At 37.9% G+C, this 21,375-nt stretch overlaps 1 protein-coding gene across 8 annotated transcripts in view; it reads right to left on the reverse strand.

Annotated features, from left to right (window-relative positions):
• CA12 (carbonic anhydrase 12) overlaps window positions 1-21,375 on the reverse strand; it is a 227,137-nt gene that overhangs the window by 66,977 nt on the left and 138,785 nt on the right. For 4 of the 8 annotated variants that reach the window (XM_027851572.1, XM_027851571.1, XM_027851570.1 and 1 more), the window contains exon 1: window positions 3,290-3,512. The exons of the other annotated variants lie outside the window; for them this stretch is intronic. In XM_027851572.1, the coding sequence (XP_027707373.1) occupies window positions 3,290-3,377 (88 nt within the window). In that variant the 5' untranslated portion in view covers window positions 3,378-3,512. Of the gene's footprint in view, window positions 1-3,289; window positions 3,513-21,375 lie in introns of those variants that run through there. 8 annotated transcript variants of the gene reach the window in all.

Genomic DNA, 21,375 nt, shown 5'->3' on the forward strand with positions numbered 1-21,375 from the left:
AAGGTATTTCTGCCCCGCTTTTCCCTGGGAGAAGCACAGTAAGTGCCGGTTACCTGGCCCTAGACCACCAAGTAAACAGCCAATTTTCCCCTGACGAGTCCATCCTTAGCCTGAGTGTTTTAATTGCACCTGCCACAAGCTAAATCACTGCCAGCAAGAGGATTGTTACTTAACATCTTTGGTGCTAACTCTCGAAGTTTCCCAGGTTGAGCCTTTTCTTTTATTGTGGCTCTCAATCGAGGAAGAAGCAACTATGAAGTGCCTAAAAACACCTCAGTGACAGCTCTTACCTCATCTAATGTCAGGGACAGAGAAGTCAGCGTGTTGACTGACACAAGGCTGGGGATTGGCTACTGCTAAGTGAGTGGCATAATAAGCTAACCTCGTGAGCTGTCTTCTCTCTGAGGCTTGAGACTCTTAGGCTCTTGGTGAGTGTGGGGGGGGTGCAGTAGGGGAGGAATAAATGTCAGATAGATTTGAGAGTGGGTGGGGTGTAGAAAAGGAAGCACAGTCAGCCTAAAGAGAAACCAAAGTTAATAAGGATTGAGTCAGAAGGGTTTAGGTTTGCCTACTTTTACAGATACATATCAATGCCAAATCCAGCTAGTTAGCTTTCCGAGGTGATATACCAGCCCCAGAGCTGACACACACCTACAGTGTTGAAAGAGACTGTTAAGGTTCTTACTAAAAGAAGCTTTTTCTAGAGTGACTGCCACTCCTCCCTGGATATAAGATGTTGAAGAATAAACCTGAACTATAGGGGAAACTCATGTCTATGGACAGGGCTGAACCTCCACAAAGCAGGTGAGGCAAATTTCTCATCCCAGTATCAGGACTAGCTTCTTGAGACTAGTAGGGACTTCTGTGAGAGAAAGAGATTTTTTTCCATCCTAAAGAAGGTCATCTGAGTGATTTAGGAAGGCTTGAGTAACTCAACCTTGAATGCCTGTTTGAACCTGCAAACTTGCTACAGACTAGGCAGGGAAAATGTCCTGGGTGTGTTTTGAAAAAAAAAAAACAACAACTGATTTATAAAGATCCAGGTCATACGGTTCAGAGTATTTGGAGCTCCTTGTACCCACTGTCAGAACTTTCTCGATGTAACCCTATGCTGAGGCAGAGCAGCCTAGCTGCAAACTCAATTCCTCACACTGAAACACAGTACAAACTGGTTTAGGCTAGACAAGATTTGGCTCTGCAGAATTCATTAAAAACCTGCCCTAAACAGCCTCATAAAGTCATAATACAAGGCTTTCTCTGCCCAGAACTTCACATTTCACCTTTTATTCACTTTTCTCTCATTCATACCATCTCCCATGCATTTTTCTTTGACATTCACCAATTCGAGCAGCAGGAGAAATTAAAAACTGTGAAGTCTAGGTAGAGAACAAATCCCAGTTTATACCAGGCTTCATTTCCCACCTCTATCTCCATGGCCTGGTCCTACACCGGGGGTTTGGTTTTTTTTTTTAGGGGGGGGAGGTACAGGTGTGTTGGACCTTATGCCCAGAGGCTTTAAAAGAGCTGAGAAGCCCAGGTGGAGGAGGAGGCACAACTACATAAAAATATGTTTCATGAACAGGAATGAGTGCAAGGTCTGCTAACTACAGTGTGAGATGAAGAGCTCTTTTCCCTGGTCTAACCCCTCCCCCAGGCCCCCACTCATTCCAAATCTTTGGAAAGTTGTTTGGTTGACTAGTGGGGCAGTGGGAGGTAGCTGCCCCTCAAAGGGTAAAGGTTCTTCACTCAAGGGTGTTGGAGAACGAAAAGGACTAATGAATAGCTAGTTGTCTCTATTGTCCTGGATTGGTTAGAGAGCTGAAGAGAGGCAAGATATGTGTGTGTGTGTGTGTGTGTGTGTGTGTGTGTGTGTGTGTGTGTGTATGGTGGTGGTCGGGTTATTAAGCTGAATATAGATCTAATTTACTGCTGTTTTCGTGAAGCAGGGGGACAAGGGTTAACAAGATTTCAACACTTATAATATATTTAAACTCCTGCCACTTTTCATTTAAACTTCTATATCATATCTTTCTCCCATCTCCTTGCCATTTCTTTCTTATCAGAAGTTAACATAAAGCATGCAATGCCTTAATTTCATTAACGGCGATTTTAAAGTTACTAACAATAGGTTCTGTCACTCAGGTCTCCTTGCTGACCTCCAGGAGAGAAAGAAGGCACATAAGTTTCCTGGCCAGGGACTGAAGTGATTTTTTAGTTCCCCTGCCAAGCCAGCAAAACATCCCACATGTCTTAGCTGGGGGCAGGCGTAAATCCTCTGGATTTGTAGCTTCCACAAATGACCTGGACTTATGGTCTCAGAGCATACCCCACACAGGACACGAACCATCATGAATTATCCATGAAATACCCATGAATTATCCATGAGTTATCCATAAGTGTCAGTCTTCTCCCCTGGAAAAGCACTAACCCTAGGCATTGGAGAGATTCCCCCCCACACACACACACGCACACTCTCTAGCAGGCAAAGTTTGGCATTTTTCTCTTCTTCCAAAAATAACTTGAACCTGTCCCACCCCTCACCCCCCAACACACACACACACACACACACACACACACACACAATGTGGCAGTTCAGCAAAATGCACTGACCCATACCTGGAGCTCATGACTTAAGCTTCAGGTCCCTAGTCTTGCTTTTAAATGTTACAACACTGATTAAACCCAGAAAACAAAATTAAAACAAGTGGGGGGGGCACTCCTTGCAGAGAATATAATGATTGAAGCTAATAAGTATCATCCCTTCATCTTTAAATGAAGTCTGTGGCATGAAAATCTATCCCCTAAGGGAATGAATCTTGTCCCTGAGATCTCCCAAACCAATATGCAATTTTCCTAGTAATCAGAGCATCATAAAACACTAGTTAATTCTTTATTGCCTGCAGATGGATTATGAATAGCCTATTTTAAGTCTCATAGCAATTTCTCCCCACTGGTCAGTATATTCCCAAGCTACCTTTTGTTCAGTTTACATTCAGGGAATGAATACTAATTCTAACATAATGTATGATTAAAACATAATTAGTACATTTGCCTTCTGCTTTAACCTCTTCCCACCACCTTAAGTAATGCATTCAAAGTAAAACTAAAAAAAAACTTGATTATTTGCTGTTCTAGGTTATACATTACTATTCTCCACCCCCATTAGGTGAGGATAAGAGCTCATTGTACTGCTTAATATGACATCAAGTAATTCATCTGATCAGTGATTCTATGCACAAAATCTAAGAGATCAGGAAGGCTAATAAAGAAAAAAAGGCAGAAACTTTACCATTAAGTGGTGCTGGCACAGAGGTTTGCACTTTTAAGAAAAGGATAAGCACGGTGGCACCAGCTGCACTAAAGCTGTGGGCTGGCATGTTCAGGAAAGCTCTATCTCCCGGTAGGTAGTTCACAGGATTTTTCTTTTTTCTCACTCAGTGGAAAAGCCTCTCCTGGAACAAGCTGAATGCTACCACGTGCTTGCTCTCAGCTGGAGCTCTGTGGCGAGCAGGACAGATCTTCAGGCTCTCAACTCTCTTAGGGCTGTTTTTATATAGCACTCCTGAAAGACTCAGCCCCAAACAAATGATGTCATTATGCAGGGGGAAAGCCCTGCCTACCAGAGTCCCAGTCTTTAGGAAAGTTATAGTCCTTATTACCCTCCTATATTTCCTAAGTGATCCATGATAGTACAGAGCAGGAGAAATGAACCCAATTGAGAATGGGGATGGCCATTGTCACTTATACTACTTCACCTCCTGACTTCTGCCTGCTTCTCTCTGGATCTAGTGACCTCTGAGTCATATCTACATATGTAAACAAATCATTAAGGACCACGTTTGCTCCTGAGGCACTATTGAAAAACAATAATCTTATGTAGTGAAGTTTCTATTCTCTGGTGATATTGTTCATTCCTAGTAGCAATGGAAAAATATAGTTTGACCATCCATGTTGGTTATATTATGACATATATATGTGTGTGTATATATACACACAATATACATAATACATATACACATTCATATACATATTACATATATTTGTTTTTTTCATTTCATTCATGACAGCTAGGTGGCATAGTGGATAGAGTGCTGGACTTGGAGTCAAATCAATTGAACAAGCACTTACTATGTAGTGAAAGTCAGGAATACCTGAATTAAAATCTTGCCTCAGACCCTTACTAGCTGTGTGAACTCTGGGCAAGTCACTTAACCTCTGTATGCCTCAGTTTCCTCATCTGTAAAATGGAGTTAATAATAGCACTCCAGTGACACTGGACTATTTGCTATTCCTCACACTATTGTGTGTGTATATACTCTATATACTCTATGCCCTGACTTGATGCATTTTCAGTGACTTTCACCCATACTGGGAATTCTCTCCTTCCTCATCTCTGCCTGCTGACTTCCCGGTCTTACTTCAAGTCCCACCTAAAATCCAATCTTCTACAAGAAGCCTTTTGTGATCTCACCTAATTCTAGTTCCTCCCTCTGACACTATTTCCGTTTTATCCTGTATGTATCTTGTTTGTACATACTCATTTTCATGTTGTTTTTGAGGACATGTTTTATAAGTTCCCTTTTATAAGGGCAGGTTTTTGCGTTTCTTTATATCCCCTGTACTTAGCCAGTGTTTGGCACACAGTGTGTTCTTAATAAATGTTTGTTAACTGATTGATTACCTCCCCAGGTTTTGGTAAAGATAAAACGAGATGATTTCTAAACTGTTTTGCAAACCTTAAAGGGCTATATAAATGCTGATAAAGTATAAAGTGCTATATAAAAGCTAATGAAGTATTTTGAGATTTTTTTAAGACAGCAGTTGTAAAAGGACAATCCTATTGCAATCATTTTCAGACCATAGCAGAAAATTTACTTGTTGGATGATAACTTTTTGTACCTAGAACTTCTGATAAAAGAGTAGTAAGTATTTAGGCCTATGGTTCTTACCTAGCATTAATAGGAATGCAACTGCTTTTGTCTATACATAGGATGGAAAGGTAGTGTGGTATAATGGATAGAGAGCTGGATTTGGAGTCAGGAATATCTGGTTTCAAATCTAGCCTCAGATACTTATTAGCCATATGACTCTAGGCAAGTCACTTAAATTCAGTTTCCTCATTTGTAAAATGAGAGAGTTAGAATACATAATTGCTGAGGTCCCTTCTATCTCTACATCTATTATCCTATTAATTTATCAATGTGGGGAATTCTCAGTTGAGAATCACCCTCAACTGTTACAGATCAAGTAACCCACAAGCATTTGTTATTATTTATTATTATATTCCAAATTTTCAGATACAAACACAAATCAACAACTTATCTGTAACTGGTAGCCTTAGACAGTTACCTAAGGCAATAGCGTCAAACTCAAATAGAAACATCCCTTTGGCAGCGTACTGACTTAGAAAACTACCAATTAATATTCTCTATGTTATATTGTATTTTTATTTATTTTGTTAAACATTTTCTAATTACACTGTAATCTGGTTCAGGATGTTTGGGAGTTTTGCCTTTTATTTTTTCACTCACTTCTGGCTAGAGTATTGAAAGACTAAGTGATTTGCCCATGATGATTTTTCAAAGGCAGGACTTAAAGGGAAATCTTCCTGGCTCTTAGGTACACTGTCATCCACTACTTCAATCTACCTCTCACTGAATACCTTTGTAAGAAGGAAACAGCTGGTGGTGCAGTGGATAAAGTGCTAGGCCTGGAGTCAGAAAGAGCTGAATTTAAATTCAGCCAAACATACTTCCTAGCTGTGTGACCCTGGGCTAGTTACTTAACCTCTGTTTGCCTCAGTCTACTCAACTGTAAAATGAGGATAATAATAGTATCTACTTCACAGCACTGTTGTGAGGATCAAATATGATCATATTTGTAAAGTGCTTAGCACAGTGCCTGGCATATGTTAGGCACTTAATAAATGCCCATTCTTTCCCTTCTTCCCCTAATAATGAGCAATCCATCTAAAAGCTGAAATGAGTTGCAGAAATGTATATGTTACAATACCTATGTCATTTTATCATTTTGAATATAAACATGTATAAGTATAAAACCATAAAATTTTTGAGTAGTAAGGAATGGTCATTTTATTTTATTTTATTTTTTTAATTTTATAGCTGTGGGAACTAAAAATCAATGAGGCAGCTAGTTGTACAGTGGATTTGGAGGTGGTACAGTGTTAGATTTAGAGTGAGAAGGTCCTGAGTTTTAATCCTGCATCAGATACTTATTTAGCTTTATGACCTTGAACAAGATGACTTCTCTCAGTCTCAATTTCCTCATATGTAAAAAGGAGATAATAGTAGCACCTATCTTACAAGCTTGTTTGTTGCAAGGATCAAATGAGATAACACATGTAAAACACTTTGTAAGTCTTAAAGTATTATATAAATGTGAGTTATTTTAATAATAGTAATAATAATAATAACTATGATGATGTGATTTGCCCAGAATCATACAATTGGAAGTAAAACCAGAACTAGAACTAAGCTCTCCTGTATTTCAGAGCTAAATATTAAATGAAACCAGTTCTGCACCAAACAATTCAAAGCAGCACTAGAAGAGGAGAGACAGGAAGGATGTGGTGGTTACAGGTGGTAATTCAGTGTATTCATAACATTAGATTCTAACTATTTTCACAAAGAAAGTGCTAGAATTAGTTGAAAGTGCTATCTGTCTGTACTGAATCATTCAATAAATTCACAGCAATAAAGAGGGGATTGAGAACGTAAACTGAACTCAATTGCCATTAATGTTTTGAGGACATTTTTTTTCATTCTTAGGAAATCAGAAAAACTAAAGAGATCAGAGGAGGGTGAAATGATCAAACTTCAAAAGAACATTCTTCAAATTGAATGTCAGGGACTAAAAAAACTAAAACATAAAGCTAAAATAGCTTAAGTTCTCAGGAGAATAAATTGACAGGGCCCTTTCCTACAGCGGGTCTTCTTGAGGAATATTTGGCATTGGCTTGAAAGTAATTGTGCTTGCCATCATCTTATGGGAAGTGCTGTGATGGATAAATCCATTGCCCTCTTGGGTTAAGTTGGTAAATAGACCTAGTGCAAATACAGACACTGACCTTGCCATCTGCAATAGTCAGTCAATAAACATTTATTAAACACTGTGTCAGGGACTGTGCTAAGCCTTGAGGATACAAAGGAAAGCAAAAGACAGCCCAGCCCTCAAGTACCTAACAGTCTAATGGGAGAGAAAACATGTGGATAACTATATGTAGAATAAGTAGGATTATCATATGATTTTTAGAATTGAAAGGCAAGTTAGGGATCATTTAGTACAAGCCCTTTATTTTATGCATGAGGGAAATGAAGCCCTGAAAAGTGTAGTGACTTGCCAAAGGGCACATAGGTAGCAAGGAACAGAACCAGGATTTGCCTCTCCTGCCTCCAAATTCCATTCAAACTGTGTTGCCAACCAACCCCCAAATGGCATGCTCAGATAGGAGAAGCTGCCAAGAAAACCCCTCTAAAATTGAACCCCCAGTTAAAGGCTCAGATGAGGATCACGTATCAAAGCAAACAATATAGCCAGCAAGCACCTGCAAAATCCTGCTTAAGTTTTATTTTTTCCATAGTGTCAGAACAAAGCTTTGAAATTGACAATTTACACTAACACCTAATATACCTTCTTTTCCTAGTTCTAGCTTGTATAGCCCCTCCCATAAATTAATCCTTGGCATTTCAAGAGTAAGGCTTACTTTGGAGTGGGTTTTCCCCCCCTCAAAGATGAGAATTATTCCTCTGGACAATGTCAGTCTACTTCAAGTACTACTAATTCCAAGGTCAAATCAAGTGGCTATTTTCTGGTTATACCCCTTTGGGTTGGGGAACTGTAGTTTTCTAGGTGCTTTGATCATTTAGCTATATAAGCAAACTAAGGACATCTCATTCGGATCCTGACAATGATATAATTGTCTGCAAGAAAAATGCCTGTGTGTTTATCTCACCAAGCTGAGCTAGGGTACAAAGGGATATTTAAGCCTTATTCAGTAAATAGCACACCTGCCCAAATGGCACGTGGTAAACTACAAAAATCTCACACACTTTCAACCCAGTCTTCAAGGAACCAACTCAAAACAGCCAGAGTTCCTTATTTTAATAATGACTTCCATTTGGTCAAAAAGAAAAATCAGGCAGAAAATGTCCAGTAAGTATTATTGAAAAGCAGTAGTGGCAGAGGGAAGCTCTCTATATCTCCTCATCAATCATTTCCTGTTTCCTTTCAGTCTTAGTAACAGTTACTTTCGTTTGTTATCAATGTTAACTTGATGTTCAACACTTGTATCTTTGAATTATAAACTGAGTAAGTAAGTAGCCTTTTGGAACTGCTACATTGCACAGTATGTCACTGAAAGGCAGGATTCACATTAAGAAAATTTGGGTTTTAGTCCTGGCTTTGTCTTTAACCTAATGTGTGACAGACAAGTCACTTAACCTCTCAGTGCCTTAGCTTACTCATCTTCTCATTGGATATAACCAATACTTGTCCTAAATGCCTCACTGGATTGTTGTGGGTATAAAATTAGTTATTCTGCAAGTATTTATTAAGTGCCTACTATGTGCTGGCAACTTCAGTATCATCCTCAACTCCTCTCTCTCTCATTCACTCAATTGTTAAATCTTGTCATTTCTACCTTTATATAATCTTTCCTATTTTCTCCTCTGCCATTACCCCCCATCCCCCGCTTTGTACCATCCCCTCATCACTCTTACCTGTACTATTGCATTGCATCTGGTGGGTTTTACTGCCTCAGGTCTCCCCTCTAGTCCATTCTCCACTCATCTGCCCAACTGATCTTACTAATAGGACCTGACCATGTCATCCTTGCACTCGGTAAATACCAGCAGCTCCCTTGACCTCAAAGATCAAATGTTATATTTCTCAGTCATTTAAAGGACTTCACAGCCTGACCTCTTCTTACCTTTCTGGTCTTCTTGCATTTTACACCCCTCCACACCCTCCATGATTCAACTACATGGGCCTATTTGCTGTTTCTCACATAAGACATTCCATTTTGCCAGGCTGTTCCTTGTCCATAGAATGCTCTTCCTCCTCTTGGCCTCAGCCTCTTGGCCTTTTCTGAATTCCTTCAAGATTCACTTCAAATGGCACATAGTGAATAAATGCTTGTTGACCTTCTGCAGGAAGCTCTCCGCACCCCCAGCCCCTTTCCTTCCAATAAAAGTAAAGACCTTTACAACCTGGATCCCTCCTATCTTTCTAACCTTCTTGCTGAGGCTCACTACATAGAGGACACTCTATCTCCCAATTCTGTGCTTTTGTCCTGGCTGTTTTACATGCCTAGAATGCTCTCCCTCCTTATTTCAGCCTTTTGGCTTCCCTGCATTCCTTCCAGACCCAGCTCAAAACCCATTTTCTGACTTCTGGAGGTGGAGTCAAGGTGTCAGAGTAGAGAAACTGCTCAGTTCAGCTCCCCCAACATTTCCCTCCAAACAACTTCAAAATATTGCCTCAAATGAAATTCTGGAGTGGCGGAGCCAACAAAAGGTCATTAGTAATTCTTCTAGCTGAAGACAACTTAGGAGGTTGGAAAGAAACATCTGTAACACAGGGTTGGAAGCTGGCCTAGAACTCACATACTTGAAACACCACTGCTGTGGTAGTGACAGAAGCAGCAGCAATTTTAGGAGCTCTCAGGAGCTCTCTTCAGGAGCTTACCAGAGATGGTAAGGGGACCTGGCAACTGGTCAGAAAGAAACTACAAGGGACCCCTATGCTAGCACTGGACACAGGATCAGACACTATTTAGCAACTTCATGGCCTACACCCACTACTGGATCATAGTTCAAGCATGGGGAAGGAGCACTTTCAGTCAAGAAGAAAGTGGAAACCCTGAGGGGCAGTATCAATGTTGATTACGAGGGAATCTGAGACCTCAAGGAACAGTATATCTTCTGGCCCCAAGGGATCAATAGCCCTTCCTGGGTGAGGACCAGAACAAAGACCAGGAGAGCAATGACCACACCTCTCCCCAGATCATGCCACCTTGGAAGCACTGAAAACTTCAAACCCCCAGAACTAGATCTGAAAACAGCAGTGTAAAAAAGCCTGAAGTTTAAGACAATGCCCCTCCCCCCATGCCAAGAACAGACACCATCTTTAATACAAAGTTTAAAATCAAGAAATAGGGTAGAAAATGAGCAAACAACAAAAAAGCCATAAAAAGCTACTATGGTGATAGGGAAGATCAAGACACAAACTCAGAAGGAGACAATGAAGTCAAAATAGCTACAAGCAAAGCAAAGAAGGAAGAGGAGGAGAAAGAAGAGAAGGCAATAGGATGGAGGGAAATGAATAGGTAGTAATCATAACTGTGAATAGAAATGGGATGAACTCACCCATAAAACAAAAGCAGATAGCAGAATGTATTAGAAACTAGAATCCAACAATATAATGTTTACACAAAACACACTTGAAATAGAGAGGCACACACAGAGTTAAAATAAGGGGCAGGAGCAGAATCTATTATGCTTCAGCTGAAGTAAAGGGGTAGCTATCATGATCTCAGACAAAACAAAAGCAAAAATAGACTTAATTAAAAGGGATGAGCAGAAAAACTACATTTTGCTGAAAAGGAAGCAGAGACAATGAAGTAATATCAATACTGCACATATATGTACCAAATAGCATACCCATCCAAATTCCTAAAGGAAAAGCTAAATGAATTACAGAAGGAAATACTAAACCTGTACTAGTAGGGGACCTCAACTTTCCCTTCTCAGAGCTAGATAGATCTAACCATAAAATAAATAAGAAAGAAGTCAAAGAGATAGAAATTGTAGAAAAGTTAGATATGACAGACTTTTGGAGAAAACTGAATGGGAATTTTCTTATCTGTAAATGGCACCTTCACAAAAAAATTGACCACCTATTAGGGCATAAAAACCTCATCACCAAATGCAGAAAAGCATAAATATTAAAAGTACCCCCTTTCAGACCATAATGCAATAAAAATTACATTTAATAAAGGGCTATGGAAGCATAGATTAAAAATTAATTGGGAACTAAAGAATCCTAAAAAATGAGTGAGTCAAAGAACAAATTATAGAAACAATCAATAATTCCATTAAATGGAATGATAACAATGAGACAATATTCAAAAATTTGTGGGAGGCAGCCAAAGCAGTACATAGGAGGAAATTTATATCTCTAAATGTGTACATCAATAAGATAAAAAGTGCAGATCAATGAATTGGACAAGCAACTATAAAAACTAAAAATGAACAAATTTTTAAAATTAATTTATTTTTAGTTTTCAACATTCACTTCCATAAGCTTTTGAATTTTGAATTTTCTCCCCTTCTCTCTCTTCCTCCCTCCCCAAGATGGCATGCAATCTGATATAATCTCTACATATACATTCCTATTAAACATATTTTCACATTAGTCATGTTGTAAAGAAGAATTAGAACCAATAGGAGGAACCACAAGAAAGAAGAAACAAAAAAAAAACCAGAAGAAAAAAAAAGAGCAATTTGCATTCAGACTCCATAGTTCTTTCCCTGGATGTGGGTAGCATTTTCCACCATGAGACTTTTGCAGATGTCTTAGATCCTTGCATTACTGAGAAGAGCTAAATCTATCAAAGTTAGTCATCGCACAATGTGGCTGTTACTATGTATAATGTTCTCCTGGTTCTGCTCACTTCACTCAGCATCAGTCCATTCAAGTCTTTCCAGGTTTTTCTGAAGTCTGCATGCTCATCATTTCTTATAGCACAATAGTATTTCATTACATTCATATACCACAACTTGTTCAGCCATTCCCCAATTGATGAGCATCCCTCAATTTCCAACTCTTTGCCACCACAGAAACAGCTACGATAAATATTTTTGTACATGTGGGTCCTTTTCCCACATTTCTCTTTGGGATACAGACCTAGAAGTGATATTGCTGAGTCAAAGGGTATGCACATTTTTATAGCCCTTTGGGCATAGTTCCAAATTGCTCTCCAAAATGGTTGGATCAGTTCACAACTCCACCAACAATGCATTAGTGTTCCAATTTTCCCACATCCCCTTCAACATTTATAATTTTCCTTTTCTGTCATATTAGCCAATCTGATAGGTGTAAGGTGGTACCTCAGAGTCATTTTGATTGGCATTTCTCTAATCAATAGTGATTTAGAGCATTTTTCATGACTATAGACAGCTTTAATTTCTTCATCTGAAAACTGCCTGTTCATATCCTTTGACCATTGATCAATTGGGGAATGACCTGTATCCTTATAAACTTGATGTAGTTCTCTATATATTTTAGAAATGAGGCCCTTATCAGAAATACTGGTTGTAAAAATTCTTTCCCAGTTTTCTGCTTCCCTCCTAATCTTGGTTGCATTGGCTTTGTGCAAAAACTTTTCAATTTAATGTAATCAAAATTGTCTACTTTGCATTTTATAATGTTCTCTATCTCTTGTTTGGTCATAATTTCTTCCATTCTCCATAAATCTGACAGGTAAACTATTCCTTGCTCTCCCAGTTTGCTTATAGTATCAGCCTTTATATCTAAATTGTGTACCCATTTTGACTTTATTTTGGTATATGGTGTAAGATGTTGGTCTATGCCTAGTTTCTGCCATATTATTTTCCAGTTTTCCCAGCAGTTTTTGTCAAATAGTGAGTTCTCATCCCAGTTATCCCAGAAGCTGGGGTCTTTGGGTTTATCAAATAGTAGATTACTATAGTCATTGACTACTGCGTCTTGTGACCCTAACCTATTCTACTGATCTACCACTCTATTTCTTAGCCAGTACAAAGTAGTTTTGATGATTGCTGCTTTATAATACAATTTAAGATCTGGTATGGCTAGGCCACCTTCACTAGAATTTCTTTTCATTAGTTCCCTTGATATTCTGGACCTTTAATTCTTCCAGATGAATCTGGTTATTATTTTTTTCTAGCTCTATAAAATAATTTTTGGTAGTTTGATTGGTATGGCACTGAATGAGTAAGTTAATTTAGATAGAATTTTCATTTTTATTATCTTAGCTTGGCCTACCCATGAGCAACTGATATTTTTCCAATTATTTAGATCTGAATTTATTTGTGTGAAAAGTGTTTTGTAATTGTGTTCATATAGTTCCTGGATTTGTTAAAAATAAACAAATTTAAAATCCCCAATTAAACACCAAAATGGAAATCTTGAAACTCAAAGTAAAGATTAATAAAATTGAAAGAAAAAAAATCATTGACTAATAAATAAAACTAGAATCTGGTTTTATGAAAAAACCAATTAAATAGATAAACCATTGGTTAACTTTATTTTTTAAAAAAGAAAACCAAATTACTGTATTAAAAATGAAAAGGGCGAATGTACCACCAAAGAATATGAAATTAGAGCAATTATGAGGAGTTATTTTGCCCAATTATATGCCAGTAAAACTAACAATCTAAATAAAATAGATGAATATTTACAAAAATATAAACTGCCCAGATTAACAGAAGAGGAAATGGAATGCTTAAATAATCCTATCTTGGGGGAAAAAAATTGAATATGCCATAAATGAGTTCCCTAAGAAAAAACCAGGACCAGATGGATTTGCAAGTGAATTCTGCTAAACATTTATAGAGCAATTAATCCCAATACTATATAAACTATTTGAAAAAATAGATAAAGGAGTCCTGCCAAATTCCTTCTTATGACATAAATATGGTTTTGATACTTAAACTAGGGAGAGTAAAAACAGAAAACAATTTCATTAATGAATGTTGATGCAAAAAAAATTAAATAAAATACTTGCAAAGAGATTATAACAACGTACCACAAAGATCATACACTATGACCAGGTAGGATTTATACCAGGAATGCAGGGCTGGTTCAACTATCAGCGTAATTGACTACATTAATAACCACAGCAACAAAAGTTATATGATTATATCAATAGATGCAGGAAAAGCCTTTGACAAAATCCAACACCCATTCCTATTAAAAACACTAGAAAGTATAAAAATCATTGAAATCTTGCTTAAAATGATAAGTAGTATCAAACTAAAACCAAGCCAAGCATTATCTGTAACAGGAATACACTTGAAGCCTTCCTGGAGAAGCAAGGATAGCCATTATTACCTCTATTATTCAGTACCGTACTGGAAATACAAGAAAAATAAAATTAAGGAATATAAATAGACAACAAGGAAACAAAACTAACATTCTTTGCAGATGATATAACAGTAAACTTGGAGAATCCTAAAGAATCAACTAAAAAACTAGTTGAGACAAACTGAACCCATACACATCATCAGGATTTCTATATACTACCAACAAAACCTAGCAGCAAGAGACAGAAAGAGAAATTCCATTTTAAGTAACTGTAGACAACATAAAATACTTGGAATCCACCTGCTAAAACAAACCCAGGGATTATATGAGTACAATTACAAAACATTTTTCTCACAAAGATAGATCTAAACAAATGGAAAAATATTAATTGCTCATGGGTAGGCTGAACCAATATTTTTAAAATGACAATTCTACCTAAGTTAATTTACTTATTCAGTGGTATATCAAATTACTAAAGAATTATTTTATAGAGCTAGGAAAAAATAATAAAATTCATCTGGAAGAACAAAATGTCAAGAATATCAAGAGACTCAATGAAAAAAAATGTGAAGGAAGGCTGCCTAACGGTTCCAGATTTCAAACTGTATTACAAAGTAGTAATCATCAAAACAAACTGGTACTGGTCAAGAAACAGAGTGGTGGATCATTGGGGTAGACTAAGTACACAACACACAGTAATAAATGACTATAGTAATCTAGTATTTGATAACCCCAAAGATCCAAGCTTTTGGGGTAAGAACTTGACACTTGACAAAAATTGCTGGGGAAACTAGAAAGCAGTTTGGCAGAAACTAGGCATAGACTAGCATCTCATATTGTATACCAAGATAAGGTCAAAATGGAAAAATAATTTAGAAATACAGTGATATCATAAGTAAATTAGGGGAGCATAGAGGAATGTACCTGTCGGATCTAGGGATAAGGGAAGAATGTATGACCAAACAAGAGATAGAGAGGATCAGAGGTAAAACAGATAATTTTTATTGCATGAAATTAAAAATGCTTTTGCACAAACAAAAGTAATGCAGCCAAAAACAAACAAAAGTAATGCAGCCAAAATTAGAAAGAAAACAGGAAACTTGAGGGGGGGATTTTATAGCAAGTCCCTGATTTGAAGTAAGAGTTCCTTCACTTAACTGAATCCCACTCCAGTTATTTTTTTAAAATCTTTAGAGTAGCCATAATACTACTCAGTGCCATTTAATACTTTTAAAACACTTATATGCCTTAGGGAAGGCAGGGGATTTTAAAAGTGGAAAAAGTAGAAACTATGAGATACAAAGCTCTGTATTCTTTTCACTTCTAGGAAGAAATATAAACTTTGAAATTCCTTCACGACCTAGTTCTAACCTGCCCTTCTTGCCTTATTACTCCCTTTCACACATTCTTCAGTCCAGTAAATCTGGGCTTCTTACTATTTCTCATACAAGACACTTCATCATTTCCTGTCTCTGAATCTTTGAATTAGCCATCATTCATTCCTAGAACTCACTCCCACCTCACTTCCACATCTTAGAATTCCTCATTTCCTTTAAGCCTTATCATAAGCACCATCTTTTATGAGAAGCCTTTCCTGACTCTCCTACCTGCAGGTACCCCCTCTTCTAAATATCATGTTGTATCTATTTTGTCTAGACCAATATATGTGCATATTGTTTCCCCCTTTAGAATATAAACTCCTTGATGGCAGAATCTATTCCACTTTCATCTTTGTATCTCTAGTGCCTAACACAGAGCAGATTTTTAAATGTTTGTTGGTTGCTTGATGGATTCTAAAAACAAAGTTGAGCAAAATATTTGCATCTCTCTGAGTCTCATTTTCCTCATCTGTAAAGCAAGGTGATTTAGATAGATAATCTCTGCTCCTTTCCAGCTCCAAAATTCAATCTATGCTTTTGTAGATTCAGCTTAGTCTTTACAAAAGATTTTAGAAAGCCAGGAAAATTAATAATAAGAATTGAGTAAAGGTTTACAGACAATCTTCCCCAAAGTGGAGAAACACATTTACACTGTATTTATCTTGTGTGTACACACACATGCATATATGTATATATACATATATATGTATGCACATATATTTATATATATATATATACATATATATGTATTGTTGTTTGCATGTTCTCTCCCCCATTAGAATGTGAGCTTCTTGAAGGCAGAGAACACCATATTTTTGCCTTTCTTTATATCCTAGGTGCTTAGCACATTGCCTGGCACATAGTAGATGCTTAATAAATGCTCGCTGAGTGACAGTAAGGACCAAGTTTGAAACTTTGATAGTCTTTGAAAAATGTATGATTTCATTGGTAGAAATATTTTCTTCATAGATACAGATCACAGCCCCTCTATCCCTTAGCACATGGTCTTCATGAGTTACTGTGGTCTCAAAAACATTTCACATGGTTGTCAGCTGTTTTGTAACTTCTCCAAACTTAACCAGGCTGCTTCTTACACAATACATGTAAAGCCCATGCCCAGGGTCCTTCTCAAAGTGTTTCCATTTTTGGATGACCGACCAGAGTTTGCCCTCTGCTGGAATAGACCAATCAACCAGCATTTATTAAACTCCTATTATGTATCAAGCACCATGCTAGGTGGCAGGGGATACAAACACTAAAATGAAACTGTTCTTGCCCTCAAGTTTACATTCTACAGGGAGAAACAGCCTGTTCATATTTAAGTATATACAAAACACTGAACACAGAAAGCAGATACAAGGTTTCCTGTGGGGAAGGGGTGGTACAGGGAACACTAACTTTGCAGGGAATGAGGAAAGACTTCATGTAGGAGACTCTTGAAGGAAACCAGGGATTCCAAGAAGCAGAGGTATGAGGAAGAAGGGCCTTCCAGGCATGGAGGTCAGCTAGTACAAAGGCATGACAATGGTAATGAAATGTCATTTGTGAAGAACTATAGGAAGCCAGTTTGGCTAGAGTGTAGAGTGCATTGAAGGGAGTAATGTATAATAAGGCTACATCCTTTAATGTAGCATTGAAATAGGACTTCAAAGGAGGATAGTTTGTCAAGTTGAGATAAGTGTAACAATGAGAAAAGTGTAAATAATGGGGAGAATATTTGATGGCTTAATTGTTAATTGGAAGGTGTACATGAGAATAACTGAAGGGGAAAGTGAATCTTTTGTTGGCTGGAGGTCTAGCCAAGTCAAATGAAACAACTGGGAATAGAGTATTTGACAAACCTTTAAATAGTTCCTGAGCCTTAGAACTCCTGACAGAGTGATCAGGGTGATTGAAGAACCTTAAACTATAGGTAGTTTCTCCAGTAATGGAAAAAGGTAAAGGTATTGTCAGGTTGGCTGTCAGTAGAATGGGAGGGACAAGTCTTCAACCATGACTTCACTCTCAGAGTATCTCACAGGGCTCTCTCCTGGGCCTCTTTTCATCTCCTTCTACACTATTTCATTGTGTAGGCTCCCAGGAATATAATTACTATCTCTATGTTGATGATTTCCAAATCTGCTTATCCTGCCCTAACCTCTCTGCTATCCTCAAGTCTCACATATCCAACTGACATTTGGTCATCTTGAACTGGATGGCCAGCAGACATCTTAAAACTCAACATACCCAAAACTGAACTCATTGTTTCCCCTAAACCCTCCCCTCCCTCCTAACTTTTCTGTTACTGTTGAGGGTACTGCCATCCTCCCAGTTCCCCAGGCTTACAACTTAGGTGCTATCCTTGGTTCCTTATTTTCTCTCACCCCCACCCCCAAAGGCTATATCCAGTCTATTACCTAGGCCTGTCAAATTTTCCTTTGTGGGACAGCTAGGTGACACAGTAGATAGAGCACCAGCCCTAGAGTCAGGGGTAATTGAGTTCAAATCTGGCCTCATTCACTAGGTGTGTGACTCTGGGCAAGTCACTTAACCCCAATTGCCTCACCAAAAAAAAAATTCCTTTGTAACATCTCTCAAATACACCCCCTTTTCTCCTCTGATATTGTTGGCATTGTGGTACAGGCCCTCAACTCCTCATGCCTGGAAAATTACAATTACCTGCTGGTTGATCTGCCTACCACAAGTCTCTTCCCACCCCAGGCCTTCCTTCACTAAGCTGTCAATAGTCTTTATAAGGATAGGTCTGACCATGTCACCCCTCCCACCCAGACTCAATAAATTCTAGTGGTTCCCTATTGCCTCCAGGATCAAATGGAAAATCTTCTGTTTGACATTCAAAGTCTTTATAAACTATCTCCCTCCCTTCCCTTCCGGTATTCTTATACTATCACCCTACAACACACACTCTTTGATCCATTGATAATGGCCTCCTTGCTGTTGCAAGAACAAGACATTCAGTTTCCTGATCTGGCCATCTTTTGTGACTGTCCCTCATGTGTGGAACGCTCTCCCTCTTCATCTCTGCCTTCTGACTTCATTGGCTTTCTTCAAGTACCAGCTAAAATCTCACCTTCTACAAGAAGCCTCTCCCAATTCCTTTTGATTCTAGTGCCTTCCTTCTATTGATTATTTCCTATTTATTCTATATATATATAGCTTATTTGTATGTAGTTGGTTTGCATGTTGTCTCTTTCATTAAATTGTGAGCTCCTTGAGGGCAGGGCTGTTTTTTGCTTTTTTCTATATCTCTAGCACTTAGCACTATGCCTGGCATATGTAGGTGCTTAATAAATGTTTATTGACTGATTGACCTTCTACTTTATACTAAAAGCCCATTGAAGAAGCAGGCCATAGCCTTCAACTACAGTAATTCAAAATGTTGGAAAACCAAGAAACTCAAAGAATCACAGAACCTCAGAATTTGAAGGAAACTCAGAGGCCATCATTCCTAACTCACACTTAAATAAGAATTCCCACCACAATACACCTGGCTAGTGGTTATCCATCTTCTGCTTGAAGATCTCTAGGAACGTGAATGCACTAGGTAGTCTCCCAAAACTGCCTATTCCATTTTTGGAATTGTTTTCCCTTATAGCAAATGCAAATTTGCAAATTCTGCCTGTTGCTATTATATCTGTCCCCTGGAGACAAACAGGACAAGTACAACCTCTTCTAGCCTTTCAAATACTTGAAGACAGCTGTCATATCCTTCCTAAGTCTTCTCCTCAATTAAACATCCTCCATTCCTTCAACTGATCCTCAGATGATACTGACTCAAGGCTTTTCATCATCCCAGTTAGCCTCTACTGGTTACCTTCTAGCTCATATAAAAATCCTTTCTAAAAGGTGGCACCTAAATTGAATGCAATATCTTCCAGATAGACTTTTATCAGGTCAGAAAACAGTAAAATTATCACCTTCCAAGTCTTGGACACTATGCCACTCCTAATATAGTGTAAAACAACATGAACTTTCTTCATTTCCATATCAACCCAATGATTCATATATATTGAGTTTGCAGTTTATGAGAATGCCCAGATTTTTTTTTCAGATAAACTACTATTTAACCATCTTGTATTTATGAAGTTGGTTTTTTAAACCCAAGTATAAGACTTTACATTTATCCTATTAAATTTCCACCTTACTGGATCCAGCTCAATAAGTTTCAGCCTGGTCAAGATATTTTTGGATATTAAGTGTCATCCAGTGTATTAGCTACAATCTGCATTTATCATCTGTAAATTTGATAATCATGTCATGTATGGTTTTATTTAAATCTTTGGAAAAAAATATTCAGCAGCACAAGGCCAACCATGGATTGTTGGGGCACTCCCTTACAGGCCTTCAAAACTGACATAGGATCATTTATAACTTCTCTTTGATAGAACCATTCATAACTTCTCTTTGGGTCTGACCACTCAACCATTTTGGAATGCATCTAACTGAACTATCATCTAAACTAAATCTCTCCACATTTTCCCACAAAAATAGCAAGAAAGACTAACTAAAATCTAGGTGAACTTTATCTATGTTGTTGTTCAGTCTTGTCTAATTCTTCGGTTATCTTGGCAAAGATACTAGAGAGATTTTGCCATTTCTTTCTCCAGTTCATTTCACAGATGAGGAGACTTAGACAAACAGGGCTAAGTGCCTTGCCCAGGGCCTCACAGCTAGTAAGTGTCTGAGGCTGGATTTGAACTCAGGAAGATAAGTCTTTCTAGTTGGGAATTGATCTAGCCATTCTGGAGAGGTATTTGGAACTATGCCCAATAGGGCTGTAAAACTGTGCATATCCTTTGATCCAGCAATACCACTACTAGGGCTACATTCAAAGAGATCATAAAAAAGGGAAAAGGACCCACATGTAAAACATATTTATAGTAGCTCTTTTTGTGGTGGCAAAGAATTGGAAATCAAAGAGATGCCCATCAAATGGAGAATGGCTAAACAAGTTGTGGTATATGAATGTAATAGAATCCTACTGTGCTATAAGAAATGATGAGCAGGTGAATTTCAGAAAAACCTGGAAAGACTTACATAAACTGATGTCAGGTACAGTGAGTAGAACCAGGAGAACATTGTACACAGTAACAGTAACATTGTGTGATGATCAACTATGATAGACGTAGCTCTTCTCAGCCATGCAGTGATTCAAGACAATTCCGAAAGACTTATGATGGAAAATGCTATCCACATCCAGAGAAAGAACTATGGAATCTGAATGCAGATTGAAGCATACTATTTTCACTTTTGTTGTTGTTTTTTTCTTTCTCATGGTTTTTCCCTTTTGTTCTGATTCTTCTTTCACAACATGACTAATGTGAAATTTGTAAACATGATGGTACATGTATAACCTAAAAACAAATAAATAAACAAAAAAATGAGTCTTCCTGACTTCAGGCCTGATACTCTATCCACTGTGCCACCTACCTGTCTCAACTGTAGCCATAGATTTCCCCAAATATTCCAGTCAAAAGACGGAAATGCAATTTGCATGCCATGACTTCCTCTTAATTCATGTCCTTCACGCTGGCTCTTTTTGATCACTGCTTCCTTTTACTAGTTGTTCACTAACCACCTCTCAAAACGAATAATAGGACCATAATATACCATGCTAAGTATAAGTATATATACTTTGTACTAGTACAAAGTACAAAAGTACATGTACTTTTAAGTACAGGATAGTTTGAGGCAAAGAAAAAATTCTATCTGGAAGTCATGAGTCAATTTTAATTCCATACCCTACTTGTTGAGCAAATGCATATGCCTCACCTCTCACAATCTTCTCATCTCTCCTGCTTTCTCTTCTCTCTTGTTTTTTCCCTTTGACAAAAGGGAAACTCAAAACTGGGAGGGATAGCTAACACATTAGGTGACAGAACAAGAAAAAAAACCTTTAAAGGTTAGAAAA

Source organism: Vombatus ursinus, unplaced genomic scaffold (assembly GCF_900497805.2).
Source record: "Vombatus ursinus unplaced genomic scaffold, bare-nosed wombat genome assembly UNPS02009205.1, whole genome shotgun sequence".
Lineage (NCBI taxonomy): Eukaryota > Metazoa > Chordata > Mammalia > Diprotodontia > Vombatidae > Vombatus > Vombatus ursinus.